This window comes from Emydura macquarii, unplaced genomic scaffold (assembly GCF_026122565.2).
Source record: "Emydura macquarii macquarii isolate MOO-44397 ecotype Brisbane River unplaced genomic scaffold, CSIRO-AGI_Emac_v2 contig_554, whole genome shotgun sequence".
NCBI classification, from domain to species: Eukaryota; Metazoa; Chordata; order Testudines; family Chelidae; genus Emydura; species Emydura macquarii.
This window is the reverse complement of record NW_027130691.1, coordinates 6,218,638-6,237,038: the sequence shown is the minus strand read 5'-3', so window position 1 is coordinate 6,237,038 and position 18,401 is coordinate 6,218,638. Positions and strand designations below refer to the sequence as shown.

The window sequence follows — 18,401 nt, the reverse complement described above, 5'->3', positions numbered from 1 at the left end:
GTAACTGCCCCAAAGAGCTCACAGTCTAAGTAACATGAGATTAAGAAGAGGTACCTCATTCTCTTTTTTGATTTCATGTTTCCTATTTTATTCTAACAATACATAGACCATGGATGTGCTCTAATAAAGCCATCAAAATAATACTTCCCACTCCACTTACATAGTGCCTTCTATAGAAAGGGGATCTCAAAGCCTTTTATAAACCTTAATTAATGGACACAATGAAGTTTTGCTTGCAAAGCAGGGGTTACTCTTTACTTGGTAGATGGGAAAACTGAGGGCTCTCTCTCTCTTTAAAAGGGTTAGATTCTTTCCTCATTTTAAATTTTATATTCCTATTCATTGTTTGGCTCAAAAGTAATTTTGCAAGTGTGCATTCTGGCATAAAGTATTTTATTAAACTGATTTAAAATGTGGAGCCTTTAGGAACTGCCTCAATACAAATAATTAATAACAAACAATAATTAATATTTCAGAACATGAAACATCCCTGTGAGGTATTATAGCTAAAAGACCACTTTGCCCACCACTGAAATATGGCTAGCTCTGGGACAAAACACAACTGTTTAACAGAACAAAGTATCACTAGGTAATAATTTAGGACAGGAAGTAAAGAATTACATCTCTCTCTTAAATTGCAGGGGGATTTAGATAACACATAATTATTTAGCTTATATGTACACAGTGTTGTTGTAGTCATGTTGGTCCCAAGAAAGACAAGGTGGGTGAGGTAATATCTTTTATCCTGGTCCTAGAATATTAGAGAGAGAAGGTGGTTGAGAAGTTGGTCCAATAAAAGATAATACTTCAGCCACTTTGTCTCTCTAGTTTATATGTAGTCAGTTCATAAGGATTAACACTCCTACTTTTATAAAAATTGCCATGGAACTGTTAATAACCACAAGTGAGAAGAATCTTGGTTTTATGTTTCATTCAAAAGGCAGAACCTCTAGCAGTGCAGCATCCCTGAAGACAATCAGAGGGCATTAATTCAATACTGACTGAGAGGAAAGAATGTCACCTATCAAATCATCAAAGCTGTTTCATGAAGCTTCTTCACTTGGTCCCCCTTCGAGAATTCTCATCAAAGCACTGACCCAGCCAAACCCTGGGTAAGCTTGTGAGGAGTTCAACTATGGTTGTCATCTTGCTTTAAAAAAAAACAGTTGCTCAACAACCAGTCACAGCAACAGGCTCTATCAGTGAAACTGTTGCTTTCCAAGATAAAAATGTATTTGCAGTTAAATTACTGGTGCCATTTGGCTGGGAGAACAGGTATTTGATACCTGTTAGTGTAAAGCATTCACTTTACTTACAAGAGGCCATTTATACAGCATGTGGTTCATAGTTTGGCCAGCACAATTGCTAATAAGGTTTTTCTCCTTTTTCATTTGCAAACTGCTTCTCCATGCCTCCTCACAGATTCTGTGAGTTATCACGTGTGTCTACAAATACATCTGGGCACTTATACAGAGTTAATATTTCAAAGCAATACTGAACTATACAGAATTAGTTCAGTACATTCAAAATAACTTACCCACTAATAGCTTCACATCCCTGACAGTGAAATCCGGGTCAGGCATTCTATAATTAGCAAAAAAAGCAATGTTAAATGCTATCAACATCTAAGTGTGATCACATTTTCTTTACAAGGATAAAACAGAAATAAGTTCATGTGCTATTTGTGGATATTGCAATACATATGGTTATTACTAGCAGAGATCAAGAATGGTTCTGTGGCCAGATTTCTTTTGTTTTGTTTTTTTGAGGGTGGAGGGGAGACAGGGAGTCCTATCAAGACTTATTATTGGCTTTGGGGAATTAGCTTGGTTAGCACAAGTACCAAAAAACTGTCACTGCTCACAATTGGGAAGTCTGTGAGAATCCTGATAGCAGCAATTACATCTGGTCAGGTCTTTTGACAAAACACAATAGTATTTTACACTTCCATTGCATCTTCCAGCTGACCATTTCAAGTACTTTGCAAACAATTAACCCTCACAATATCCCCAGGAGGTAAGTGTTATCTTTTAGCTTTTGAGATTTGCATTCTCTCTGTGAGGGCCCCACAGCTTTAGAATTCACTCCCCACCCTTATCTGAGACAGTCTCGATCTGATAACCTACAGGTCTCATTTGCAAAGCTCTTATTTTTATCCAAGCACTTGAAAATGGGGAAGAGGAGAAATGTTTGAGGAAAAGGCGGATTTGAGGTGGCTATTTTAAACTGATGCACTTGACCATAACTTAGAAATACTGCACATATAAGGCACCTAGACCATATAGGTGGGTGTCCTTTTTAGCATTTGTATAAATCATCATACACAAACAAATAAAATAAAGGACAGGCCTGACTAAAAAGCAAGTGAGTAAATCCAGTCTGCTGAGAACTCCTACTGCCCTAGCAGTGGCACAAGTGAGTAGTATTTATGGAAACAATCGAGCTCCCTTCCCTTAAAAATGAACCTACATGTTCGCACTTTGGAGAGGACCCCTAGATTTGGTTTGTTACCTTCTCTACAACCCCTGAAGCCAGAGATAAAGGATGTGCCAGAGGGAGAATTCCACAGTACCGAATGCAACTGACTGAGTGGTCAACATTGTGGAGCCCACTTTGTGCTAACGTCCAGCTTTAATTTACACCATCTCCCTGACTGCTTATATCTTCCTCTGTAAGGTTTGGTATGCTGCCACATGAGCAAAAATTCCTGCTGCTCCAAACATACCCCTTTCTCTCCTGTTCCACCCATCACACAGATGCTATGTTCAGCCCTTGCACAATTAAGACTGATTTACTTCTGCACCGTGGCACATTGCAGCTCCATAAACTTCCAGCACCATCTGTGTGATCAAATACGGTCTATTTGTTAACTCTGCTTACAAATCCAGAATGTTAGCAAAGGGCTGGGTGGAGGGAGGGGAGAACAGCTACTTTTTCTTTGCAATATCCTTTTCATTTATACTGCACCTTGAAGAAGAGGATCTGAAGGTGCTTCAAAAGCATTAAGTTAAAAAAAACTCACACAACCATATGAGTTTGATAAAGGATATACAAAGATCACTTGTCCTAAAGCCAAAATGCAGCCACTCCTGCGGTAGAACACAGTTGTACAGAAACACTATACAACAGTTTAGAGCAGAGAGTGAAGACTACCGTATCCATCTGAAACTGCAGGAGAAATTAGGGAGGCAGAATATAATTACAGGACTTGGAATTTGGCTTAACATTATCACCTGCATACGATACGATCCTTGGGATCTCTACTGAGTGTAAGTGGTCAGTTTCAGTTTTCTGTTTCATATAAAACATGTCACCTCCAACAAAACAGTACCTGAATAAAATTATGTATATTGATACAGATGCACAGGGTAGAGTGCCAACTATCAGTCCCTAATATTTCTTCCTGAAGCACCTATGTGTTCCTTAGAAAGGTCTCCAATTCAAGTACTGACCTGGGCCAATGCCGGTTAGCTTTTTGAGTTCTGATTAAGTGAAGCAAGATGTGGTATGACTGCTGGATGGTTAAAAGAGACAATATGTCTTTTCAGATAGCACCATCTCTCCAATTTACAATCATCTTACAACTGCCAATAATCATGAGAGTGTCTGATTGTTCCAAACATCTCCCTAAAGAAGACAACTGCTGCTAAGAGATCATGACTTCATTTCCTGCTTCTGACCACCAGAAACAACAGCTTGTGGTGGTTGGAAATACTAGATGGAAAAGCACAAAGGCAATTTTTAAAGTTTACTTTCATTTTTAATAATCTCCTCATCAAATACCACACTTCCTGATATTCAAGAGCACCACCATATACACAGCAACAGAACTGTTCAGCTACATTTTGTAGATCTGCCAGCCACAGACATGCAAGCTGACAGTTTAACAGCAAATAGAATTGAAAGTACATAGCAACAACTATTTCTAAATGTCATATAGACCTAAAATTATCTTATACAGTGTGTCATATTAACACATTACACACACACACACAAAATATATCTTTTCATCTCAAAGTGTTTGGTGTACTGCATATAGAGATCATTTCATTTATCAAACTATTAAAAAACAACCCCGGGGCAGGATACAAAAATGCTACACAAGAGTTTGGGACAGGAAGTAATTAATACTGTATTGAAATTGCAGGGAGAATTTAGATGAACAAATATGATTATCTAAATATGAATTGGATAAAGACACTGGGGCTAAAATCTTGACTCTAATCTTGTCAAAACTATTTCGGGAATTATAGACAGGGCTGACAATATCAACCATTGTTAACATTGCCCAACACTTCCCCATTATAAGAGCTTGTTTTCAATTGCTTATAACTTAGCTGAACTTTAACTGTTTTGGTTGAAATTTTCCATGCCGGATATATGCCTCAGGCTGAATTTTTCTGGATAATTTAAGACCAAATGGTTAAGCCATTTCTGAGAATGAGGATAGGGAAAAATATGTTGTTTTATTTATGTTAAAAAAATTCTGGTGCCTTTTTTTTTTTTTAAAAGGTCCTGTGTCCCCATGCTTTGGAGCAGGGACTTGAAGTCTGGCCTTTGTGTCAGAAATGTGTTTTTTTCTGCTGCTGTAAAAATCTGCCCAAATTTGGCCAAGTTACAAGACTCTGAAAAACAAACACAGTTTGGCACATGCTCAGTAGACACTTAGATTTTAGCAGCTAAATTCCCCAAAGATTCCATCCATAAAGGTGGTTTTCCCAGGGTCAGGCTCATCCATTGCACTTATGTGTGCTGATCCCTGTGATTTCCTCAAATGCAGGAAACTAAACTGCATAATTTGTGGTAGTGGGGGACTGCAGCTCTGGCCTGCTGTGAGTCCAGGCACCTGACCAGATAGCCAGAAGTCTGTCTCTCCTGTGCTCTCAATGCTCCCCCTGCTGGGCCCAGGCAGAGTGGAAAAGGATGCTGCTTGATTTGAATGCGGCCAGGTCAAGAGATCGGCCTGCAGAAGAAATAGATTGGGAAAAAGAACCTGGGGGACAGAGAGGGATGGAAGCTGGGACTGGAGGTTGGAAGGGAGAAAGAAGGAGACCGCGAACGGGGGTGAAAGGAAAGATGGCAATTGGATGGACTAGGAGACTGCGACTAGGAGCTGGGGAGGGACATGGGGGAGTAATGGGACGGAGTCCAGAGAGCCAGTAGGTGAGGGGAGAGACTGAGATCAGATGGGCAACTGAGGGGAAAGACTCGCAAGAAGACTGGGACTGAGAACAAGTGGAGGAGAGAAAAGAAGGGGAGGCAAGACATCTGATAAGGAGCTGGAATACAGGGGAAAGACTGGTGCTGGCTGGGCAAAGAAACTAGGATAAAGAGTTGGGGGAAGACACTGAGACTGGATGAGAAGCCCGAGGAGGGAGACTGGGAGCCAGTGGGGACAGTGAATGTGGCTGAGGGAAGGGAGACTGGAGGTGGAGGGGAGAGATCAGATGAGGAACCAAGAGGAGGGGAAACTGGGACTGACTAGGCAAAAAGACTAGGACTGGGGAAAAAAGCTGGAGGAGGAGGAGAAGAGACTGGAAGAGGATGAGGAGCCAGAGGAAGAGGGAGAGAGACAGAACAGGGACAGATTGGAGGAGACAGGGAAGAAGAAGTCACACTTAAGGGGATGGACAGAAGAGTCTGTGCCCCTACAGCAGACTCTACTCCAGAGCACAGACTGGAACCCAAAATTCTTGAGTTACACCATTCTTCTGCTGTCAGTGAATATCTGTGAAACCCAAAGCAAAGTGCCCCATCTCTCTCTAGTCCTGGTCTACTAAAGGATGACAACCTATTAATGCTATAAATTACTCCATTAGATAAAGTGGCAGACGTCTGCGTGGTAGATCTAAAGGTTCCAACCCTGCTGAGACCCGTGTTGGTGTCAATATGATACCACTCGATGGAAATTCTGTTTTTAACTACTTGGTTTTTTTAAAAACCTAGGAAATTACACAAACATACTCACACAATTACATTAAAAGAGTATTCAGGGTGCAAAGTCAAACATTCAAAAATTAGGAAATGCGAGAATTAAGATAGCTGTGCAACCCTAATTTGGCCCTCTTACACATATGCAGTATGATACAGCCTTTAATTACATGATCACACAGTATTTTAATGAAGGGTTTTTTTTGTAGGTTATGTATATATCGTATACCAACTACTCTTGGCAAAAAGAAATATATATACTTAGAAGTACTAATTTAGATGAGATGGAATTATATTATATTATTCCATGGAATACAAAATACTATAGCAAAAATTTACTTATGTATCTCACTCTAGCACTGGAGATGAATATTAATTGCATTTCTAACATTCTTTTGATCAAAAGGCAGTCAATCCTAAATACATATTTACACTTCTTTCAACCTCTTACAGCTTCACCAGTAAAAGAGATTCTGCAACTTATCTGACAGCTTGTTTATGGTGTGTGAAACAGAGTAGTTGTAAAAGTAAAAAATGGAGGGGTGCATGTTCTTTCAATAGAATACAGACTGAGAGCCGGAACCCTGGGGTTCTGTTTCCAGCTTTGTCCCTGATTCGCTCTGTGACGGTGTACAACCTCCCTGTAGCCACTTAATCTTTCCCTGCCTCAATTTGCTCATATGTAAATTAAATATAATCATCCTACCTCCTCCCATGGGTGCTGTGAGGCTTAATGCTTGTAATGCATTTTGTGTTCTTCAGATGTAAGACCGTATACAAGTGCAAAGTTATAATTTTGTAAACATTTACTCGTAAGAAAGATTTAGTTGTAACTTACTTAATTCCCAGTCCATCCTTACTTCTGAAGAGAAGGGGAACCCTGAGAGCTTCTCTTTGCACATACTCAAAAGTAAAATCTGTTTGAATATTTGAATAAAAAACAATCAATTAGAATGACATTCTCACTTCACACTACATTTTTTCAAGATTCTCCATTTTAATTTCTGCAGCAAAGAAACCTCACTATCACTTAAAGAGAATTGCAAAGACAGTCAACATTTTTAGGTCAAAAGCAGAATCTGAGTGATTTGATAAGAGTCTCCCAGCTGCTCTCTATTTTCCTATTCACTGGATGCACATAAAGCAGAATGCATTCAGAGCTTCTCAGTTAATATCCTAGGTTGAGATGTCCTAGTTATGATAAAATGCTAAATTAACACTTACAGGAAATTCACAACTAAATAAATGTTAAGAGACTCCATACTTATAGAACAAATGTTAGGATCAAGCTATATAGTTTGTTTTTAAGAAATATACTGTTTCCATTGGGCTTTACAGGAGTACAGTGTAAGATCCTGATCCTATGAACACTTATGCACATTTTACTTTACATGAGTAGTCCCACTGAGTTCAGTGGGACTACTTACATTTGTAAAGTTATATGCAGTGTTGTTGTAGCCAGGTCAGTCCCAGGACATTAGAAAGACAAGTTGGGTGAGGTAATCTCTCTTATTGGACCAATTTCTGTTGGTAAGAGAGACAAGCCTTCAAGCTACACAGAGCTCTTCCATTTGTAAAGTTAAGCAGGTATGCGTCTGTAGTATGGGGCTTATAGTGTGGAAATTGTAATTTCTGACACAATTAAGATGATGAGGGAGGGAAGAAATTTCTTTTCAATTATTAATTTAATGCCAAAATAACACGAACATTGGACATTGATTGTCTGTACACTGAACAGTATCACATTATTATTTCATTCTGAGGATTAAGCTGAATTGTTAATTTTTATATGCAATGGTTTGAAATGTCATTATGTCATAGCTAAAACAATGATGCATGTGATTCAGGTACTCGTGAAAAAGTGACAAGCATTGATTGGGGGCAGGGTCTTCCATAGTCTTTGGACTCTGCAGCCATAGAAGTGAAATTAAATCTTGAAATGACTGCATAGCACCTACCTGCAGTCTGTAATCCTCCTTACATAAAGGAGAGTAAGTCTATGTAACATCTATAACGGATGCCTTGTGCATTATAAATATTTAAATAGCTTAAAAATAAAAACATGAATTGTTTGTCACCTCAGCAATCCAAATATAACATTTCCAAACACCCAACCTATACATCTTATACATATCCACTTTTAATTGCTAGGTAATTTAATTATCTAAAAACAACCTTCATGGGACACAGAATGAGATTTACCATCCTCAGACTTATACACCTTGTGTCTGTTTATTATCAAAATAACTGGAAGGGGTGAGGGAAATCAATGCTAACTTTCCCCTCCTACTTGTTTGTTAACATCTTTTTACAACGTTTTCCCTTTTATTCAATTAGCAATGACAAGAAGTGTGAATAAAGCATCCTCACCTAGAGCTGTCAAATTAGACCATTGTTTAGCTAAATATTATTTTACTAACTCTTAATAATTGCACTTGTTTTTAGAATAGTCAGAATACAGCTTCTGTAATCTATTTTTCATGTAACTAATGGAAGACACAATATTTCTGCATTAGCAAAAGTTATAATTTATTACTCAAATGCATTAACACTAAAAATATTCGCTTGACTTTAGTAACATAAATTAACTAAAGCAAATAAAACCCTTTTGAGTAAGGCACTCTACATTCAGGACACAAAATCCATGAGTGGGTAAGGGGTGTCAGGGATAAGTATCAGTTAAGAAAGGAGACAGCAGATACATAGCATATTACGCTAGTGAACAAGTAACAATAGTAGGCTGTATTCAGGCCAAAAAAATCACATTGCAGCTTTGTAGCACCTCTGAAGAAAACCTCCAGACCACATTCCTGGCCATGGATCAAAGAGGTGCTACCATGAAAAATATAAACAAGGAAATAGATGATCAAAAATATTCCACCAATTCCATGTGTTCAAATATCTTGATACTTCTATTCTCACTCAGCAGCAGGATCGGCAAGTTTAATATTTTTGCCTTGGTTACATTCAACTCTTGATTTTATAGAAAAATTAAAGAGGCAAAAATGAAAATGGAGCAAATAAAAGACGGACCTTTCTTTACAAAAACCCCACAAAGCATTCAAATCTCTTGTGGGGCTGAACAAAGCAGACATAGACCAAAACATGGTAACAAAAGACACTCATTTATTTTAAAGTTCTCTACAAGGGGAAAAGCTACCCAAATGTCTCAAAGCTTCTAAGCAAGAGAAACAGTGGATTGTAATATAGTTAGCAAGTAGCAATGAAAGAAAATTAAAAATTTGGGAAAGAAGAGTAGAATCCAATCCCCCTCTGGAAAATTACGGAACATTTTTAGAGCTAAGGAACAGGTGTTGGAGGGGGAGACTTCCGCACAAAATAATAAATCTGTCAAGAAGGCAGACGTTTCCCTCATCACATAAGTGGCTCTTCTAAAACAAGTTAAAAGTGTCTATGCAAGGCTGAGTTTTGGAAAAAGAAGAAAATATTCTAAATTAAATTAGTGATTTGATTATTGTTGCCATCTGAAGAGGAATACAGCCAAAGCTAATAATTGGACATTACTGAGATAACTGATTCAAACTGGGGTGACCCCAATGAGTTCCGATTTTGGAAGCAGCAATGTGGAATTTGGTGTCTATTTCAGTAACAGCACAGTAAATAGAGTTGACTTGCAACAGCACTCCTCAATCCATCTAATCCCCTAAAAGACCAACCCTCTCCACATCCCTTCCCAGCAAGCAAATATGCTGCTAGCTGCTCTGGCTGGCTTCAATTATTTATTACTTTGTAGCTAAATTCCAAAAACAAATCCAGGTAGTTTGGAGGGGCGACTATAATTTAACATGATACAAACACGAAAGTTATTTACTCTAAAACCCCTGACGCTGGAAAACAGGATAATCAATTGCATCACTTGAAGCTGATAAACTGGAAGCAAATGGGACCTCGATTCAACAGGGGGCGGAGGGAGAAGCAAGAATCACCATCAGGCTGAGTCGGGGCTGGGGTTTTTCTGCCTCTCTTCCACGAACCTGATTCCCTGAAATATTGGAAGTTGAACTGGTGTCATGCTGATAGGCTAGGTTGAGCGGGGCGGGAGACACGGGGGTTTCTCTACAAGCTACATCCCCATACACGTCATTGTCAAAGCAAAAAGTTGCACATTTGTGAACAGGTTACATGGGAACGACGTGAGCAGACCCTATGCCCGTGCCCACCTCTAGCTACAGAAGCAATACGCACAGAAACGCATGTGTTTATTTCCTGGCTAGGTCCAAGCTAGGGCCCCAGTGTGCAACATTCATCCCTCTACCCCCTTCGCTGCTGCTCGGCCTGGATTCGTCACCGGATTCTCTGGAATGGGGGATGCAGGCGGGAAATACGAAACAAACCACAAACTCTGCACGCGGAAACACCACCAGCTCCTCTGGAGCAATCAAAGCAAAGAAAGAGGCACCCACCCATTCCTCTTCCACCAAACACATTCATCCTTGAGACAGCCAGGCACTTACCTTTCCCTTCCATGGCACGCACGAAATCCCCATGATACATTTGACTCTTTAATTTCTCCTCTAAATTGAAACTCCTGATGCAGACAATTTCCTCCACGTCGGAGAGGTCCTCATTCTCATCGTATCTCCTTCTCCCAATAGATCGCTAGAAAACAAAACAGATTATACAAAGCGGGGGTGGCAAGTGGACTCTGGGGAAGGAAAAATGTATCAACTTTGGGGATACTTTGATAAACATGATCTGGGAAAATAACGATCAAGGCTGCAAATTTAACAATACTTTATACAACGTGAATTTGAGTACAGAAGACTCCCCCCTTCTCCTTGTGACACCGAACTAACCCAAAATAACAGATGTCTGGCATCAGGAAAACTCGCATTACATTTTAAAAGGGAAAATATCTAAACGCAAAACAAGTGAAGAGATTTGCACAAATCAGTGTCTAATTCACAGCCCAGCACTACCGCGCTGTGCAACCTCGTAAAGAAGTGAACGGCCGACAGTGTTTGTTTGTTAACACATCGCGACTCCGACCATGTTATTTCTGCAAATTATAACTAAGTAATTTCGCACACAAATCTCCATTTACTGACACACGGTATTCAGGTTGCAGTATTACATAATCGAAGTGTTTCCATAGTCATACCGGAAGCCACGATTAAAAAAACAAATTGCATTATGTAACATTAGGATTTATTTGCGCTTCCCCCCTTGCGACAATCCACGTTATTTCTATTCAATCACAGGTTGCTCAGTTTAAGGAACAAAAACTGAAAGGGGAGGGGTGTCAGGGGGAAAAGGACAGGAATGAGTTAAATGCACGATAAGGGGTGTGTAAAACTGTGTATGGAGTAGGCCCGGGTGAAAACACCAGCAGAGGCCGGTGCTGCTGTTGCTGCTTCCCCCAGAACCAGCGTGTAACTTGTTAACAGCAGCTCCGGCAGAAATACAAGGCAGAACTGCACGTTCACACACACAACACACTCCGCATGCAAACACCCGCCTGCAAAAGGGAGGGCTGGCTGTGCACAAAGCTAGCTCCCTTTGGGGAACCAAATACACCAGCTGCCTCCATTGGGGTTGCTCATTTCCAAGCACTTTACAATCCAGATCTTCCTCTCTCTCTACACATATTTCAAATCCCCCCCCAGCAGCCAGCCCTACAAAAACACACACTTGATCAGCACAATCCTTTACCAACAGAAAAAAGAGTATTGTCCCCCCTCTCCTTCCCCTCAGTTCAATTCCACCCCCTTCCCAAGTGTTTAAGCTGATCGCTTGCAAACTAAGTAGCTCTGCTGCCTACATTTTACATGCATTTCTCCCTTTGCAAATAATTAAGCAAAATCAATTAAAAATGTAAAAACAGGAAATAGATAGAAGCCACTACACACCAATCTTCTTCCAGAGTCTTTCTCTGCCTCCATTTTTTTGGAGAGTTTCATCACTTAATTGTCAACAGTTCCTGTCCTGCATTTTTTTGGCCCAAATGGGGAGGAGGAAAAACAAAAGCCATCCAGGTCTCTCTAAAGTTTGGCAATTTTGCACCAGCACTTTTTTGGGGAAGGGGGAGGGAAGGGGAGGGGGAGTCGATGCGTTTTGCAAAGTCCTAAGGAACCATTTTCAGGCACTGAGTGTGGAGTGGGGCGCAGGCGTCATAATCCCCGGAACGTAAACATTGTTGCCGATCGCGTTCGGGGAAGAGGGGGGAGGCCCGGGGGAGGCGGCGGCTGCAAAGGGGGGTTGGGGGGAACCAGATTGCACCCAGCGCTAAAGATCGCTACTGCCGCCGCCGCTGCTGCTGGCTGGCTGCAGTTCTCATAGTGGTGTGTGTTGTTGTTAGGTCACGAGTGTGCAGCAGGCATTGCACGCAGGCGCTGACTCACTGAGCTGTTTGTTATGGAGAGAGCTGGAGTCAGTGTCAGGGGTTGGAAAGGGCTGGAGGCAGCAGCGCCCACTCTGTAATATGAGGAGGAGAAAACAAGGTACACAGGCTCACATAAAGACCTGCAATCTCTCACAGATGATATACATAGGAGGACATTCACAGGTGTACAGACGCGTTTAAGCACATAAAGAGACCTGCATACACATATACAACACAGACAGTCATGCACAGCACAAATGTATACATGAAAACGTACAGAAGACACATAGAAAGATGCACAAAATCACACACATAGGATGCATGACACATGGGAACATGCACATTAGACACATGGAGATATACTGGGAAACAAGATAGGCTTAGAGGAGGGTTCATGACAATAAGGCATGCACATAAAACATGTTAAGTACACAAAGCACACAAAAATGTGAAATGAATGTGAGACATATAGTCAGAGAAAGTTACACATAACTTTCTCTCTCAAATAACAACCGATCCCTGTATCCAGTGTTTTCACCATAGAAGTTTGCTTTCTTAAGAGATGATCGGTGTCAATAAAGAAAAAAGGGAAGTGTTGTAATAAAAAAAAAGTTACTTTTATTTTAAAAGGAATTGCACTAATTTATTTAAAGTTTTCTTATGTGTTTTTCAGGAATTGCTGCCCAGTTACAGTTCTAAGAGGATTTATTAAATTAATTCTGTCCTTGGAAGGTGTAGTCTATGCTACAAAGGAAATAAAATTACATAATAAAAAGATGGGTTTTATTTTAAGAGCTCTGTTTCAGTAGCATCTATTATTTTTAGTTCTTGCTGGGTTTTTTAAAATGCTTTAAAATGCTTATGAAATTAAAATACCTCTTTTGTAGCAGAATGTATTTAAACAATTTCCTTACATAATAAATGATTTAATATAGGCTACTAAACAGTTGTCACAAACAAACAACTTTCAAGTATTATTGAACTAAGCTAGATTTGAACTTCATGTAGTGCCAAAAAGTTCCATTTCATATTAACAAATTTATGAGCCATTCAGCCTCTGGGTTTCCCCTGCTCTTTAGGAGAACTGCTTAATGCTAGGATTGGTAATGGGAACCAATGATTTTCACATGTAAGACACCAGTTCAAATTGGCTTAGGTTGATAGTGATCAAATATTACCTTTGATGGCAGTTTAAAAGAGGAGGTCTGTGAGAAACAACAAAGTAGTCATTTGGATCAGTTCCCACGTGTTCACATTGTTGTATACTGAGGAATTACAAATCTCTTCAATTATATTTCTTAACAAAATGCTTAACCTTTATTAAAATAGGGGAAAAAAGATTCCAAAGCATAAGGGATCTAAACAACAGTTAGACAAGTTTAGAAGCCAATAGAAATCTGACTAGCCAAGTTGTATTTCTGCATAGCTTTATTTCCACACCAATTAAACAGATTTAGACTAGAAAATTAGTTGCAATAGCCTGTTGTTCTTTATTGATTCTGTGTTCTTCTAGCCAACAGAATGCAGTCACTCACATAGACTCCTGTTTAGTCTCTCTGCATACATAGTCAGTTAATTAACACTTTAATTGATAGATTAAAATATTGTGCAAAACATATAACTAACACATCACAAAACCAACATCATAGGCCTTGGTGGCAGTCTCATTAGAAAGACTAAAGACTCAATGAACCATGGCAAACTGACAGAGGAAAGATTGTTAAGAAGTGGTTTAGAACACAGAAGAGCCAGGTTTAATTCCAGGATCCACCACAGACTTATTGTGTGATGTTGGGCAAGTCACTCAGGCTCACATCCTCAAAGGAAAGTAGGCTTCCAACTTCCATTTAAATCATTAGGAGTTAGGTGCTTTGAGGATCCCTAACATCCATTGATTTATTTGGAGTTAGATACTTAAATACCTTTGGGGATCTGAGGCTTAATCTCTTTGTAAAAGCTCCCATCTATAAAATGAGGATGATAGGTCTTTCTTACCCCATAGGGATGTTATATGGATGAATATATTAAGGGTTGTGAGGTGTTGTGATGTGTATTATATACATCAAAATACATATTTTTGACTCCAATCCTGAAAAGTCATATGCACAGGCTTAACTTTAACCATTGTGTTCTTTGCTTAAAGTTAAGCACACATGTAAATCTTTGTAGATTGGGTGGGGCCAGAATAGTTGAGCACAAGATAAATAACTGTGATTAGACAATCATCAGAAAAAAAAAAATTCATCAATTAAATAAGTTCCTGTTACAGCAAGTCCACCAATAAGATATCACAGAGACAGAAAAAAAAATTCTCTTCATTTTCCCCCCAGATCAATATAAACTGGCATTCTTGGCTTATCAAGCAAACACACCAAGGAGTATATTAACCACACGAATAAAGAGGAACTAGAGCACATGTTACAAAAATTCTGGAAGTAAAGAGGTTTCAGAAGTATCACCGTTTAAGTAAATGGGCTTCGAGCCTCAGAACATTGATTATTTTTTAATCTTGTATTGAGGCAGAAATTATTGATTTTAACTTTTCATAAGAATGTTTTATGGCTCATCATATTAGCTAGAAATTTCCATAAAAGACTTTTCTGTTTCTTTTTAAACTACTATTTATTTCACCAATAAAATATTTTATTCACTTTGTGTTATAATTAATCAAATACTAAACTAAAAACTAAGATGGATCCAAAAAGGGATTGGACATGTATATGAATGATGAGACATCTACATTTGCATTAGATAGGATAAAAATATTATAAGTTATATTAAACCCTCATGTTTCAGAACACAGGTAATCCACTAAATGATGAATGTTAGGAAGCATTTTGCCACTGGGCAGGTTATTAATTTGGGGGGAGTTTTTGCACCTTCTTCTGAAGCATCTGATACTGGCCAGCAATCAACCAGGATACTGGATTAGAATTGGACCATTGGTACAACAACTCCAATGTTTCTTTAAAAATAAAAACCAAACTCATGAAGGTATTCATATATCCAGAGATGGCTGGATCATTGGGAGATGGGTTACAATGAACTGTATAAAAATCTGCTTTTTGTTACTGTTAATAACATTATTTATATTACAATTATGCCCACAATGTGCTACATCCTATCCATGTTCACTTGACAGTAAAAGCTGGAGCTTTAAGAAAAACACCTAATATCTCTTCCATGGTGAAAAGTTCCAGAGGGGTAGCCGTGTTAGTCTGTATACAGGAAGAAAAAAAAAAAAAAAAAGACGAAAGTACTCTAGCGCTTTTTTTTTTTTTTAATCTAATATCTCACAACTCATGCTAAAAACATTAAAGTTGTCAATACTGTGGTTACTCAGGCTGTGTGTGGGAAAGGGTGAATTTCTCCTTTGTTGAGCTCATAGGCAAAATTTGTTTTCTGTTAAATAGAATAAATTGTGCTAAAAATCAGATCCTTAAACACTCTCTTCCTTTCTTCATAGACTGTGGACTACCTGTCAGGCATCTTAGCCTGAATGGGATGAAAAGCTAGATGTTTAAACATTTCACTGCCTTGGGACACTATGTGAAAAGATACTTCTGTTTGTGGCTCTCTAGTCAGATCAGATCAATGCTTTTCCCACTTAGAAGGCTCATTGATTGCAACTTGAAGCTGCATCCCACATTTTTCCAAGCAGGGCTACTGTAACTTAGACTCATCACTGTTTGAGACTGCGGACAATCCTTGCCTCTTCTGCCAATTGAATTTCTTACCCCTATTATATTTTTTGCCAAACCTTCCATTAGAATTTCCATTTTGCACCAACACAGTTTTGTTCTGTGACAACAGGAACAAATGGAAGTAACTATTTACATATTTGGCTAACAATATACTTAGAAAAGCTGCTATGCAGAGGGTGGCAGGAATGTTTCTATTTCTGCACCAAATACTGTACCTCATTAAGAATGCTGGATAGTTACAATGGTTCATCCCTATTCTAAGACATACAGGGTACTTCTCTAGCTGAGACTTAAATGTGCACCTCTGTGATGGGATGTACAGACCTTTCAATGCCATCTGGAGGGAATCATGGAATTCTATCCCAATTGTACCCTTATGAAGAGACCCCAGTAAGTCAAATAGCAGCCTGAGCTTTTGTGCATTCATTTCCAGAAAGGGTTCAGGGTCAGCTAAGGGAGACACCTCCAACTGAGGGTTAATTAAGTATAGCTGATACTCATTAGGGTTAGCTCCTCAAGAGGAGGCTGGGTTTGTCTGGGGATGGAAAGAGGAATGCTAAGATTTATAATGACCAGTAGTTAGGAAAAGAAGTAAAAGAACTAACTTAATTGGGTTTGTTCTTTCCTGTTTGGAGTTCGTTATACATAGAGTAGAAGAAAAAATATAGGTAAACAATATTACAATTTTAATATTTTGGTTAAAATAAAAAATGTTTGTCTTCTAACAATTTTTTTGCTGTGTGAAAATATTGTTGTGATGTATATGAACATGTGCTAATAGGCTGGAGGAATGAAATATGAAGACTACTGCTTCAGTGCACAGGATTATTGTATGTTTTAATATCTTTCCTATTAAACTGAAATGTAAAAGAGGGGCAGTCTAGAGAGACAATGGACTAAAAGCACTTTTGCATATACCTGAGATCACAAAGGAAGTAATCATGTAGTAATTGCACTGTATAAGCTAAAAGTTGTACTACAGGCAATGGAAAGCATTTTTGTAATTGTGTAGTAAATATACACCATTGTGCAAGCAGCAGAACCCCCAAAATTGCACCCAGGGGATCCAATATGGTGGTAGACAGCCCACTTTGAATATAACTTCTAAAGAGAACAACTAAAGTCTTGTTTAACTGACCAATTACCTTATTTTTATTATAGCCCACAGAGCTATAGTAAGGGAGTGCTGATTTAGAACTGACAGACTTAACTAGTGAAGTATTTGAAGTCTGTAATTATACCCAATTCTATTTCTGAAACTGTTTTCTTTGTGCTATTAGTTTCCTCCTTCCCCATGTCATTAGTCCACATCAGATTTTTGCATTAGCCTCATAAATTAGAACACACAATCCTTTTAAAATAAATGTATTTTGGGAAATAGAGCCTAAACTAGGGATTACTTGTACTGCTTTAATATTTTATGGTTCAACCAAAATTGTGTATAGTTACAAGTGAAGCTACTAGATAATCTTGTCTATGTGTGCAGAGCTGTGCTCTTTTTATAGGCTTTGAACACTGATCCCACACACATTTTTACAGTTAAGATTCTCCCACAAACTAAACTACAGAGCCTTGACATAGTTCTTGTTTGAAGAGGTGGGGGAGGCAATACTTCTTGCTAGTTGATTACCAGCCTTCTAAGTAAGGAACAGTAGCTCATTAAAATCTTTAGGTGGGTACTGCTTACAACTTTGCCATTAGTTGTGTTGAACAATCCCAGTCCCATATGTTGGAAAATACTGAAAATGCTCTGTTATTGTTTTCTTTGCATGTGTGTTTATGGAATAAAAAGACGACTGAGCGAAAAGTAATGTTAATACTCTTCTTTTATACAGGGCTTTTAATCCAAATGGATTTTAAAGTTAAATATATACACACAGAAGTTCTGAGATGCAGCCACTGCAGAAGGTGGAGGGCAGCAACCAGGCAATGCACAACATATTGCACAACAGTGGGGTGTAGAGGGAGAGACATTTTACAGGAAAAAAATTAAGGGTAAACCATATTCTTACAGGTGTGGTGGGAGCTTTACTGCTCATGTATAGCAGACAAGGACCAAAAGACTGTCTTGCTAAACAGAATATTTTATTTATTTATTGGGGAAGGATGAAGGTCTGGGTCAACTCTGCTGGCATATGAACCTGTGGTTTTAGGGAATGTAACCTGAAGTTTCAGATTACTAATCTGATTTCTCTGGTTTAGTAACCTCTACCTAAAAAAAGTAGTACAAATTAACTAAAATGTATAATAATGGTCATGTTTGTATAGATTCTATCATCTCCTTTTGATATATTCCATATAGCTAGATTAATGAACCTGCAAAGCAGGAGATGCATGAAGGGAGGAACTGAGGGAAAAAATGGTTTAGGGCCTGATTCTTGTGGTGTCATTCCTGTGTAAAATGCTACCAAATCAGAGTGACA

At 38.8% G+C, this 18,401-nt stretch overlaps 1 protein-coding gene across 1 annotated transcript in view; it reads right to left on the bottom strand.

Annotated features, from left to right (window-relative positions):
• The window catches only part of KDM2B (lysine demethylase 2B), a 159,331-nt gene extending 147,253 nt beyond the window's left edge, over positions 1 to 12,078 (bottom strand). Inside the window, exons 1-4 of the mRNA XM_067539606.1 lie at positions 11,802 to 12,078; positions 10,407 to 10,551; positions 6,770 to 6,848; positions 1,538 to 1,584 (exon numbers count right to left, since the gene is read on the bottom strand). Of these exons, the coding sequence (XP_067395707.1) occupies positions 1,538 to 1,584; positions 6,770 to 6,848; positions 10,407 to 10,551; positions 11,802 to 11,852 (322 nt within the window). The 5' untranslated portion in view covers positions 11,853 to 12,078. The remainder of the gene's footprint in view (positions 1 to 1,537; positions 1,585 to 6,769; positions 6,849 to 10,406; positions 10,552 to 11,801) is intronic.
• Between the last annotated feature and the right edge of the window lie 6,323 nt (positions 12,079 to 18,401).